The sequence below is a fragment of the Lepidochelys kempii genome, chromosome 16, assembly GCF_965140265.1.
Source record: "Lepidochelys kempii isolate rLepKem1 chromosome 16, rLepKem1.hap2, whole genome shotgun sequence".
NCBI lineage: Eukaryota > Metazoa > Chordata > Testudines > Cheloniidae > Lepidochelys > Lepidochelys kempii.
This window is the reverse complement of record NC_133271.1, coordinates 26,859,247-26,872,620: the sequence shown is the minus strand read 5'-3', so window position 1 is coordinate 26,872,620 and position 13,374 is coordinate 26,859,247. Positions and strand designations below refer to the sequence as shown.

Sequence of the window (13,374 nt, the reverse complement as noted above, 5' to 3'; positions counted from 1 at the left end):
ACAGTAGTGATATGTGACTACCCAGTGCTGGATTGCTGCAACCTATGCCCCCAGTCATATTACTTATAGAATTACTTCTGCAGCTATGTTCCAGGGGACACATCCAGCAAAACAATCCTTGCCTTGATGCTGAGGTGGAGCATGGAGAATTAGTCCATGACACCCCAGGGCATGAGATCCCTCCTTAAAACTCTCCTTTACCAGGATACCTACAAATAACTGGATACTGGTGAGACATCTGATGTACCACTGTCTGGCCTGCTGACCAATACTCTCTCATTGTTTCCTTGTACTCCCCCTTCTCTCTGTGTCCATCTGTTGTCTCTTGTCCTATACTTAGACTGTAAGCTCCCTGGGACAGGTTCTGTCCTTTTGGCTTGTGTCTGTACAGCACCTCGTGCAATGCGGTCCTGGTCCATGCTTGGGCTCCTAGGCCCTACAACAATACAAATCACAAGAATAATTCTTCCAGACTAATAACTTCCCCTCACAATATCCAGACACATCTGTTTTGTAAAAGATGTATCTGACCTCTGGGCCTTCATGGGTTTCTTTGTCCCTGGCTAGGCCAAGCTAGTTGCCCCAATGCCCATCTTATACTCACGTCTCTGTTTGTGTTTGTGCAGGAATGCCTCCCTCTCGTCTAACCAGACAGAGCTTTGCACTTGGTGGGAGCGCAGCAGTTTGCTGACCGAAGCCAGCTCGCTGTCCCTGATCTCAAAGAGCAGCTGCGCAAAGCGTTGTTCACAGTGTCTGTTCGCATGCCACCAGTCCAAGGGGACGTCCACATATTCATAAACATCTCCCGAGGTTGCAATGGTGGCAGCCGCAGCACCAAAATCTGAAAGGCAGATGCGCAAGCTGGGCCACATGCTACACCATGCAGCACAGGAGCCAGGAGGACACATGTCAGTTTGGAGAAAGCACCAGAGCGATTTCCTCCTTCCCAGCCCATTTGCCCCTGGACGCCTGAGGCCTTCATTTCAACAGCTTCATTAATAATTTTATTAAGATACTAACTACGTGCCACACACCCACTCATGCCACCTGGGGTCAGCCTCACGCAGGAGATCAGCCATGCACTTGCAAACATGGGCTTTGCGCAGACCTTGAAAAGTCAGAAGCAGAATCTCGCACCAGAACGCAGCACAAAGGGACGTCGGCGAACAGGGACAGACTTTAGCCGATTGCCTCGGGCCTAAGATGAGGGAGATCTGAGAGCCTGGAAGTGTTGGCTTTCCCCACTCCCAGCCCTCAGATCTGATGCATCTATATGAAACACCCAAAACAGTGGCAATGTCAGGACAAAACAAAACACACTGCCGTTCACCTGAGGGACACACTTTAAGACATTTTAGTGAGACTCACTCAGGGACTGAAGGACAGAGCTTAGGCCCCGTTTTTCAGCTCCCCTCGGTTCCATATTTGCAAGTGGCAATTTGCACTCACAAAATTGCTCCCATATTGTTTGCACTCACAAATGCGTCACAGGCACAAATATCAGCAGTTGGACAGCGCTTACCTGATTTTCACCTGCTAACCTGGTAATTAGTTGTACAAATACTAATATTTACACCTGCAATCAAATTTGGGTCCAACAAATGTTGGTTGCAATTTACAACCATATAAAAAAGGGTGTGGGAGGGGGGCGGGGGGTAAACGTTAGCTCTTACAGTCCCAAACATATTTTCATAGATTCTCTGTGCTGAATATTGTTCACACAAAAAGACTCAAGTGCTGATTAGGACACTAACCTTTTGAAGTGTGATTATCAGCAAGGGCAGTAAAGTCTAAGACTTCTCTGGACAGGCTAGCAATCTGCAAGAAACAACACCGCATGGTGGGAGCAAGGTTTAGGCGATAAACAAAGAGGGTACGTTTACTGCTGAGTTCCCTGTTTAAGCCCATGCAGTCTGGTGTCTCTGCTCACACTGCACTGTTCTAGCAAGTTTTCCTTGTTATATACATGTCTATAAAGAACCTCTGAAAATAAACGTTTCATAGTGAAATACTATCCTCCACACAGTTACATGGGATAATCAGAAAATTAGAAATATAACAATATCCATTGCTGAGGCTCTAACAACAAAGTGCTATTATTAAAGTACCTGAATCTGCCAAGTGAAATCCACCTCTTGCTGAAACCCACCAGAGTATGACCAGTCGCAACCATCTCCTTTGGATTGTACCATCAATAACAAACCAATGACTAAATACATCGAACTATCAGAAAAGGTATAGAAGGGTTTATTCATTTTATTTTAGGAGATTAATTCCAGTATCACTCAGAATGACCTCACCGAGGACTCAGGCCCCGTGTTTCAACATCCTGACTGTTAGGGAAATGTCTTTGGAAAATTCCTAGCTGTTTTAAGAATTCAAATTATCCAGCTACTAAAAGCAATTAAGTCCTTGTAAAACTTACCAGAAAGCTGAGGAACCAGTATTCAGGTCTCGAGTGTTGCCGGACCATGTCGATTGGTTGGAAATCTTTCCCTCTCTGCTGGAATGGACAAAGCAATGATAGATAAAGATGTACTGCAGCCGTATAGCTAATTCTTGCATACAGAAATGGGGGGAAAGAAAATATCCATCCTAAGTAGTCTGCTAGGCCCACTCTGTGCCTGGTGCAGATGAGATACCAAAAGCCGATAACTGCAGAAGCTGTATCACTAGTTCATAAGTCGGACGGTTAGTGAACCTGCCTTTTCCTGCTTTTAACCAAATCAAGTCAGATGCATAAATTACATTTCTGAGCAGTGTCAAACCAGATCTTTGACAATGGTTCCAAGTAGGTGAGCTGGCCAGACAATGGGATCTTGTAAAGGTTTTGATAAGATGTAGCATAGGGACTAACCATCACAAATTGATACAACCCTTATTCCTTACAGGTGGGTAAACTGAGGCGCAGAGAGGCTAAGTGACTTGCTCACAGCCACACAACAAATCAGCATTACAGTTAAGAGGAGAGAAACCAGGAGCACTCCCAATCCCCTGCTCTTAACCACTAACCCTCTGGTGCTTCTGCACATACAAAATCTATTTCTCAATAGCCAATCCTTGGCACCTAGAGTCCTATGAAAATGATACCACATGGAGATTTCGAAAGCTATCTTTTCAAAAAGCAAGTAGGGGGCTGACATTGCCCAAAGAGGAAGTGCTGATCCATTTGGCAGTCAGAATTTAAAATAAAAGCATTTGGAGACCACGTGAAAGTGACTCTGGTTCTAACAGAGCAGCCTGCAGGTCTGGAGGAAACAGACATTGCTAGCTGGCCACGGGTGGAACACCCTCCTCACCCTCCCTCCCCCCAAAAAGAAGAAAAAAGCACATTGACTGAGATGCTAAATGCTGGGAAGACAAACAAAAGAACGCATTCAACGTGACTAGATGGGAGGGGCCAAAGACCAAGAGTCAAGGGACTCTCATGGGACTGCACAGAAGAGAAAACTAGAGAAGATGACCATGTAGCAATGGGATGACTGACTATAATGAGCATTATGTCCACACGCCTTGCAAATATCACCAGTCTCCTGTGGCAAAGGCAATTAATACAATGGAAAGCTAAGGGATGTTGATTGCACTTTAGGACAATGACACTTTGCTTTAGTTTTATATTAACTTGTATCAGAGACAAAGAGATCTGAACATTTAAAAATCTGATTGAAAAACAAGCTTCTTGTCTATTGGAAGGGAAAGTACACTAATATTATTTTACCTTCTCTAGTGTCTTTCACCCCAGCTTCACAAGGCCCTTTATCAGCAATGGATTGAACCTCCCAGCACATCCCTTAGGTAGGTGTTGGTTTCTCCAGGTGTAAACTAGGAGGTGATGAGTCAGAACCCAGGGCAGATCACGCCACACTTACTTCTAAGACCATTTTCAACCTATGAACCACAGGGAGAGCTGTGCTTCTCTGGGACTGTGCAAATCCCAAAGCCCAGGACACAGCGTGTGAGAGCTGGGGACAAAGTGTTCTTGGTTAAGGGGATCCAGCGGTGGAATAATCTTCCAGAGGAAACCAGGCCAATCCAGAGTCTGGTCATCTTTAGGAAACATTCCAAAGCCTTCCTCCTTGAGAAAGCCTTTCCAGCATAAGGAATGAACACTCCTCCTATTCCTGAACCCCACCTGCCCCCCAAAACAAACAAATATCCTAACCCAGAAACTCCATTTAGTCTGCTAGTGACCCTCCTGTTTCTACTAAATTTATGTGGCAGACACCTAGATGCTACAGCAATGGGTGGCATGGATAATAAACCCGCTAGGTAGACAGTAGGGGCAGAGCCAGGAATGAAACCCAGACTTTCTGTTGACTAGCTCTGTGCTTTAGCCTCCAGACCAAACTCCCTCCCTATAATAAAATGTGTCTGCTAAAGGAAGACTTCATACTCCAAACCCAAACCAGCAGGATACCTGGTATTTCCCACCATCAACCCTTCAGGGGCCTAGAGGTTTAAAGAATCTATTGTTCCCCCAACACTGTAACTAAGAACCAATTATTCTATCCCCTTCATGCAATATTAATTCCTTCATACCTGAACCGCACTGGACACCAGTCACACACTTACTCTTCTTGCTCCAGGATTTCTTCACTTCACCGTAAATTATGTACAATCCATACCTGTCTGGTGGGTGAGTCTGGCTCTGAGAGCGGTCTGGGGGCAGAATGGTTCTGGGGTGCAAGGTGGGGGGAAGGTAATTGCTTCCACAGGAGGGGTGTTGTGTGCAGGTTCAGCAGCTGGAAGGCTGATATTGTATATAAACACAATATCTGAGACCCGCAGGATGAATCTGTTAATTCTCACCCCACAGCGATGACCCAGGGAGAACTTTAATAACCTCCTCTCCCCACAAGGAGCCAGCCATGTACACAAGCCACACAAAGCAAGATACAAAGCACTGAGCAGCTGTACTGTCAGCTGGTCATTATGCTGAGACCACCTAACTCCCTGTAGGTCTCTGATGGGACTGGAGCCAATACATACCTGAGAATGAAGGCGATGGGCTGAAAGACTTAGTTATAAAAGTTGTGGGATTTCTTATTCTTGGGGGAGGTTTTGCCTGCACAGACTTCCTCTCTCACAGCCCATCTGGATATTGTACATCCACTTGCAAAGTTTTAAAAATCATTTACTTAAAATCAAACTCGTCTTGTTTTGAGAGAAACTAGCTAATACTGAATAGATATTAATCTGTTGAAACTGGACTTCGCACCAGATGCAAAAATAAGCAGGAAAGCGCTTAAAAGGGCTTGATTTTAAAATCCAGCACTGGTCCTTTGTGGCAGGAAGCTGACAGATAATCTTCCCCGGGTGCTACTTGGTATTGTGTTATTCTGAACAGTTTAATCATTTAATGTTGTATTCCAGTGGGTAAAACCCACAACTGTTGTGACTATTTTTGTAAATCCACCTTCTCCCCCCCTCATCAACAAATCTTCGAAGACTGACAGACACAGGGCAACCCGCTCCTCAGCTGCACCAAATAACCAGCCAGGCAACTCCAGGGGAAAATACCCCACTCCCCCAAGACAGTGGCTCTCCACCTTTCCAGACTACTGTACCCCTTTCATGGGTCTGATTTGTATTGTGTGCCCTCAAGTTTCACCTCCCTTATAACTTGCTTACAGGATCAGACATAAACATGCAAATGGGTCACACTGTTACTGAAAGTTTGCTTTCTCATTTTACCAAGTAATTCTAAAATAAATCAAGTGGCATATAAATACTGTACTTACCTTTCAGTGGGTAGTACATAGAGCAGTACAAACAAGTCATTGTCTGAACGTGTAGTTTGTCCGGACAGATAGCTCAGTGGTTTGAGCCCTGGCCTGCTAATCCCAGGGTTGTGAGTTCAATCCTTGAGGGGGCCGTTTAGGGATTTGGGGCAAAAATTGGGAATTGGCCCTGCTTTGAGCAGGGGGTTAGACTAGATGACCTCCTGAGGTCCCTTCCAACCCTGATATTCTATGATTCTATGACTTCGCTAGTGCTCTGTAGGTAGCCTGTTGTGAAACTAGGCAAATCTCTAGAGGAGCTGATGCACCCTGGCAGATCTCTGCGTACCCCTCGCTGGGAACCACCCCCCAGGGGACTGCCCGGGCCGGCAGCGGGGCTTTCCGCTCCGCAAACGCGGCTCTGACCCGGGAGCGGTTCCCGCGCGGAGCGTCCCTGCGGAAAGCGCCCGCGGCCAGACCCGCTGGAGGAACGCGCCGGTCCCCGGAAAGCTGCAGCGGCTCCGAAGGGCTCCCCGGGCCCGGGCCCGGACCCCGCCTCCCCTTACGCCGCCCGAGCCCGAGCCCCAGGCCCGCCCGGCTCCAGAGAGGCGAGTCCAAGCGCAGCGCCCCGGGCAGCCGCCCCCCGCCCCGGCTCCTACCGTCCGACGGCTCCGGGCTCACGCCGGCCCCGGGGCGCGGGGCGCTGCTGCCCGCATGGCCTCCCCGCTCCGCGACGCCCGGCTGGAGGGGACTCGCCCCTGCCCGGCCCCGACGCTCCCTGCCCCGAGCCCGCGGCGGCGGCGGCTCCGGGCCGGCCACTCACATGCAAATCGCAGCCTGGGGCGTAACCGCGGCCGCCTCCCCTCTCTGGGAGCCGCCCGGCGGCCCCTTGCCCCGCGGCCCCCGCCGTCGGGGGAGGGCAGCCGGCTCCTGCTCCAGCCCAGCCGCCGGAGTAACGCTGACAGCTGCACTGGGGGCTCCCGGCAGCCAGGCCCAGCTCGGCGCCCCTCCTCCGGCTGGGCACCTGCCCCCCTACCCCGTTGGAGCCTGTCTAGAGCCCAGCTGCTGGAGAAAGGAGCAACAGCAGGATCAAGCACAGGGGCTGGCCCTAGCCCACTCCTGCCGGCAGCAAGGAGCCCCAAGGACAGCTGGTTAGAAGGGGGGCAGCTTGCCTGCCACCCCAGCCCAGGGGCTAGCTGCTAGGGGAGGCTCCTGGTAAGAGAGAGGGTTGGTGTTTCTTGAGGACCAGGCCCTAGACCAGCACCAGATCATCAGCTCTCCCGGAGAATTTAGGAAGGCACCAAGCCAGGCTCTGGTATCAAAAAGGTTGAGAAACAGCGATAAATACTTCTGAAAAACTAGCTTTGAGAGCCATGTATCTCCCCTGAGGCTGGGCCTGATAGACATGTGGGTGCCCCATAGTGGGATGCCCTAACCGGCTTTGCCCTTCTACATCCTACTAAAGACCTCCAGTGTTTTCACCTAGCACCACACAGGCAAACTAAAAGCAGCCTTCACAGCCCAGGGGAGTTTCTCCAAATCTGTTTATTTTACATTAGAGCAGAATGACAAAACATTGGCTTTTTAGTATGAAAAATTTGGAAAGCATGGACACGTCAACATGAAACCTTTTGGACAACAAGAGTGGAGGGACATGATTTGGCCAAAGCAGGTCAGAGAGCCCTTTTGACAAGAGATGCTCTAACAAAACTAGTTGAATTCTTTTTAACAAGAAACAAAAAGGTGAGAGAGATGGAGGTTGTGTTGCTAATGTACATCAGCGTATTCAGGGGTCTCTACTTAATACCTTACTAGCAGTTTGTGCCACTAAAGACTCCCATGAAAGAGGTGAGATCATTAAGGTAATTATTACATGCCTGAATTTAAACACTTTTTTTTGTTAAAGCTGGGTTGCTCCCACAATAAATAAGTGTTATTTAACTTCAGTTACAAACTATTTGCTTTTCACCACTCCGTAATCAAAGGAGTAAAACGGACATTAAATGCCTACTGCCTTACAGATTAGAACAAGGTTTATAAAGGTTCCCAGGTTGGACAACGTGTGAAGTGTTGTTGTGATTTTCAAAGCCACATTCCCACCACGGTCCCTGTAGCAGAGAGCCTGAAGGCAGGATTTTAAGACTAGAGTATTTGGGCCACCTCCACAGTGCCCCAGCATTCTTAGCCTCTCAAGGGAGAGGCTCTCTTTTGATTAATGCTCGATTCAGCTTTGCTACAGCAACACTCACATAGTTCCCACTCCTCCCCCGTAAGTGAATGCTTGAGTCAGGCCCTGGATTCATGGGCAACTGCCTTTTGTTCTTCGGGGCCTCCATCCCGGAACGAAGGCAATTATCACAGCCCAGTGTCTCTGCTAGTTGCAATAAATCTCTAGCAGAAGAATGGACCTGGGAGGCAGCTGCTTCGGTCTGCTTAGTCACCGTTGCCAGTTGGTAAACTGACTGATGAGGAGATTCAGCATGAGCAGCACTGCACAAAGCATTAAAAGTCTTGACTTGCTTCAGCTTTGCTAGGTCTGGGTCCTGGTCTGTTGTGAGGAGCAGGGGAAGTGGTCAGAGCCAAAACCAAAAAAAGTTCAGATTGCATCTTTCATCAAGTATTTAACTAAGTGCTTTCCTGCTTACAGGGAGGCCATTAGGACTTCCACAGCACTTAACTAGCTAGAGAACTTTGCAAAACCATTAAATAGTTCTAACACTCCAACTCAAGAGGTAAGTGTTCCCCATATGCCCAGGTGTAAAATAAGGTTAAACAAGTTTTCCTAAAGCAGAGTGCTGTCACTGGTACACCCAAAATGGAGATGCAGGTGTCCTGACTTTGTGCTTGCCTAGGCTGTGCTGCTTTCATCCCCCTCCTGAGATATGGCTATAGTACCTGCCTTTTACAGATGGGGAAAGGGTGGCGGAGGACAGGAGAGAAGCAGTCCTTGCTGAGTACTGTCCCCCACCCATTCTCCACTCACTTCCATGAATTTACAGTGGTGCAGTTTCATTGACCTACTGCAGATTTAAAGAACCAAAACAAAGATGTGTAACAGACCACCACCCAATGTTTCCTGAAGACAGTTTAGCTGTGGAATCAGTTAACTCTTGGGCTGAAAATCTTCCAGAGTTGTGTGCCAACATGTTTCACTCTAAATATTTTAAACAGTAGCTGGTCCTAGTGAGGGTCAAAGAAAGAGCCAATTAATTATGTTCAGAAGCTGCATTTGCTTGAAGCATATTCTCAATATTCCTTGTAACTAGAAGGAAATCTGCAGCATGTAGTTGCACCTGCAAGCAAGACCACCCAGCAATTTGAAGACCATCTCCAAATGGACCAGACAAGAGTAAAATGAGTAACTATGAAAAAGCATTACTTTTCAGACAACGCAAAGCAATTGTAGAGGCCCATTTCCAAGCCACCTGGAGAGCATTCAAGTCACAACTTAAAGTTTTATAAACAGGAAACATGCTCTTGAAAACTCAGATTTGGAGGTTTTTCTGACTTCTCTTGTTTGAGGGATTCAAATTCCCTCTATTAAAAAAAAAAAGACTTATTAGCTAGACTAGAAACCTGTTCTCACCTCTTCTCTGCTATTTAACAATTTTCCCTAAATTCTGGCCTATTGTTTATATTCCAAGAGGCATCTCTGCAGAGGCTGGGGAGGAGCAATCACTTGGAGTGTAAATTAGTGAAGCAGGCATATGTCTTCCCATGAGGCAGGCTCCTCAACAAAGCAGCAACTCCACAGTGTGCCTTGGACACAAAAGAGGTACTTTAGAAAGCACTTTGATGAATGTCTGTATGGCAAGCTAGACAAGTGTCAATGCCACACGAGTTCTCACCCAGAGAAGTTACCATGTGACTTCAGTGAACAACCCGTCTTTTACCATGCCCAACCAATGGAGATTATTCCGAGAACAACTGCACAGCCCCTGCCCTTTCCACATACACATGCACTCACCCAGAATATTTTGCATTTCTCCATAAAACACTGCAGAGAGCTGCCAACAGAGAGGAAGTGTCTTCTGACTTCCTCTGCCAGCTAAAAAGGAGAAAGAAGTGAAGCAAGCACAGAAAGTGAGTCTTGGGGCACCAAGCAGCAGGTATCATTGTGAGTGAGAGCCTGCACAGCTGTATGGGAGATGGTGGGCACTGGCTCAGAGTCAAGGTCTTAGTCTGGTAAACTGGATGCCCTGCTGTTGAGGCAGCACCACTGGTGAAGAGAACATTGGGAAGCAATATCAGGGCAGGCTGTAGGATTTAAGGCCTTTGTCTCCTCACTTCATGGGGGCAGGGGGAGGAGAGAGAAAGAATAAATGTGAGCAGATTCTCTCCATCCCCAGATAACCAAGAACAAAGTCAGCAAGAGGAGACTGCACTGATTGGTGCATCCTGTAGGTTTTGCCTTAGACTACACTTAGCCTAGGTGAGCCCCAGTCAGACTCACTGCCACAGTAAGCATAGGATGGTCCCAGAAGTATGCCCTTATCCACCACCCTGTAAGCCAACTCTGCACGTGAATTCCCCTCTCCCCAATGAAAATGGAACACTCCAGTCCATTTCCCATGCACGGAGCAGCAGAATCCCTGCCAGCCATTCAAGGGACACCTGAGAAGAGGGACGAGTGTCTACACAAATAATTACTCTAAGTGTAAACAGTAGTCAAGCCATCAGTACATTGTCTCTCATGAGGCCGTTATAAGTACAGGAGGCATTCTAAGGCACCCACTGTCTGTGTAAGTAGGAATAAGGCCATCGGGAGAGTCGGTTGTGATACAAACACAGCCTGCTTACTCAAAATGTTGTGAGACACCTGAAGGTTTCCAGTTAGTGGTGGAATGACGGAGCAAGCTGTGCTGTTGACTCTGGGGAGTAACCAACCTTGGGTTTGCTTCTATTTAAGTATTTTCAAGCCAGTTAAATATCAGATTACATGGGATCGATTTAAAAAAACAATATTAGTTTTAGACGGAATTATACCATATTAGCAAAAGTTCTTGATCGCACATCACCACCACAGCTTGCAAATCTTTCACACAGCTTCAGAGAGGAGCTTCTCATTTACAGGGCAGTGATACCTGTATACTCAAACAGACTCAGCAAATATCTGCCAAATCAAGTAGGAACCAGTGTTTGTAAATGAGATGCAGAGGTGCAACAAAGCAAGGGAGCATGTTCATTAGGTCACTTTGCAGCTCATGGGCCCCTACAGTTAAAGTTTCCCCCAACCCAGTAGGGCGTGTGAATCTACTGCAGCATGTGCTTTTGCCACTCCTCCTACTGCGCAAGGCTGGCCTCCATTGAGTTTCCCCTCAAGTTTTGTTTGAAAGGTTTGCACAGGTAGCGAGAACGTCCGCCAAGTCTTCCCCGAGAGGGCATTCGCAATTATTGCGGTTAAAACAGCAACACCTCCGACACACCCCAGTGACAGAGCACTTTGCTTGCCAGCTTTATTGCTGCAGCAGCTATTCTACAAGAGCCTCCACACCTGGAAAGTTACAGTACCTGCTTCTCTGAAGACAAGTTCTGGCGCTGCAGGTCCAGGAGTTCCTCTGTGTTCTTATGAATCTGCATGTGAATATAGCTTTCTGCCCCTCCAGTGACTGCCTCCGCCACATTGTTTGGGAGGAACTGAAACCACAAACATTCCATCTTAGTGACGTGTCATCGGATTATCAGCATTGCCTATTTCACAAAGCATTCTGGGAGGGACAACTCAGAGCTGGTCTTATTCACTACTGAGGAATCCACTGATGAATACTGGGGCAGGGGCTGTCGGGATGGCTAGTTGCCAGGATGCAAGAGTAGGAATTGAAGCCTACATTTCCCTCAAGCTCAGTCACTTCCCTCCCATCCCCATTGCAAGCTACAAGAGGAGACAGATCAGCTCCTCAGGACCAAAATTCTCAGCCATTCCTGCCCCCAACCCCCACGACCCCACTCTCAGCAGTCAAAGCCTCCAGAGCTGCCATCAACACAACTCTTACAATGCAGATATACATTGGCAATCTGCCAATTAGTCTCCAGCACACTGAACATTGAGAACTTGGGTACAGTATAAGCTGGATTTTAGATCTTGCTATGAGCAGGAATACTGGGCTACTCATAGTATTGTTAACCTGAGCATTTAATTCCATTAAAAAAAGCCTATCCCCTTTCTCTTGGGAGATCAATCCATCACAGAGATTCCACTTTGCCACAGAAACAGGAGAGATTACTGCAGAGTTTAGCTCCAGCCAGTTAGAAGGTATACCAGGCCTGGTTTCTATCCCAGCTGAACCCCCAGGTCTGAGTAGGAATGTGTGGCAGAGAAACTTTCCAAGACGAAAGTTGATCAGTATTCAAAGAGTGTTTGGCAAATATTTGGACTTGGATGGCTTTTTTTTTTTGGTAGTGTAGCAAGCTGTTTGTCAAGCAGTACAATGCCCAGCTCCCAAGGAGGTTCCCACAATCCCAGGGAGCAATTAGAGAGCATAGGAGGCTCTGAACTATCACCCATGGAAGGGGCTCTCATCAACTGGCCTCTCACAGACAAGGAGCAGCGTCAGCATCCGTGGAAGCAGCATTTTGATTGACAACTGGACAATCATCCCCACCTCCCTCAGGCAAAGGTTCAGCCTTACCTCAGCTCATTCAAGATTGGCTTCCAGCCCCACAGCAACCATTAGCTGGCCAAGCCAGCTAGCAACAGCGACCACTGACTGCTCAATTTGCTCCTTGGATTTCAGGATCATAGATGTAATTTCACATTCACAGCCCTGCAGAAGGGAGGCAAGAAGGCCGGCGGCACATGTTCAAGTTGACTTTCTTTAGATTTCATTACAAGCATCATCTTTGCAGTGCACACTTAGCGCAGCAAGGCTTTTACAGACAGACACTAGCTCATTAGAGCCCCAGGTTTACACACATTTTCTAGGCAGAGCCATTCTTGCAGGCTGCTTATTGCCAGATAGAGTGGGGAACATTTCTGCTATTCTCTCCCCTCCCCCATTACAGTGCTCATTAGACAGATTATTCCTTAGCAGCACAATCACAATGCACACATAGGCGATGCCTCACTGCTGCAAGGATTAGTTTGAGGCGCATTATAGCCTTAAGTAACATGCCTGAAAAAGGACTAAATCAGCAGATCAGCAACTCTGAGTCAGGGCCACCCCTGTGTTCTGCAGAGGTCCAGGATTCTGTGGACCTGGTTCCAGTCAAATCAGGCAGCACTATGGAGGCTGTGTGCTTTGACTCAACTCGTGGCAAGGAGGAGGGGGAATTAGAGAGAGACACCCCTCTGGTCAGATCAGGAGCAGCATTAAGGGCTCCCAGAAGGGAGGCTGGACTGAGTAGGTTTGAAGTTGTCAGGTGTCTTGTCACCTCTCCAGCCTTTCCCCATACAGTCCTCAGGCTGAAAATTCAGAGTGCAGAAGTTCAGGACATTCTGCCTGGTTCTCTGCACCATGGTACAGGCTCTGTCACAGGCTCCTGCCTCCAATGGATGGCAAGAGCTAGGGAGGTGAACAGGTCTAGCAGAGATATACAGCATCCAGGGTCACCACCACCTAAGTCTACCCTCCCATGGGAGCCAAGCTAAAAGGGTAGGACAAAGCCATTAAGCTAGTAGTGGTGGCAGCATTAAGAGTTTCTGCAGCCACCTTGC

General features: G+C 47.9%; 2 protein-coding genes across 2 annotated transcripts in view; both read right to left on the bottom strand.

Annotated features, from left to right (window-relative positions):
- The window catches only part of ADGRD2 (adhesion G protein-coupled receptor D2), a 62,158-nt gene extending 55,405 nt beyond the window's left edge, over positions 1-6,753 (bottom strand). The window contains exons 1-4 of the mRNA XM_073314537.1: positions 6,544-6,753; positions 2,426-2,503; positions 1,755-1,818; positions 605-841 (exon numbers count right to left, since the gene is read on the bottom strand). Coding sequence (XP_073170638.1) covers positions 605-841; positions 1,755-1,818; positions 2,426-2,473 — 349 coding nt within the window. The 5' untranslated portion in view covers positions 2,474-2,503; positions 6,544-6,753. The remainder of the gene's footprint in view (positions 1-604; positions 842-1,754; positions 1,819-2,425; positions 2,504-6,543) is intronic.
- A 1,156-nt stretch (positions 6,754-7,909) lies between these two features.
- LOC140899390 (kinesin-like protein KIF14) overlaps positions 7,910-13,374 on the bottom strand; it is a 42,960-nt gene continuing 37,495 nt past the window's right edge. The window contains 5 exon segments of the mRNA XM_073314817.1: positions 7,910-8,268; positions 9,100-9,145; positions 9,688-9,768; positions 11,232-11,357; positions 12,383-12,484. Coding sequence (XP_073170918.1) covers positions 7,910-8,268; positions 9,100-9,145; positions 9,688-9,768; positions 11,232-11,357; positions 12,383-12,484 — 714 coding nt within the window.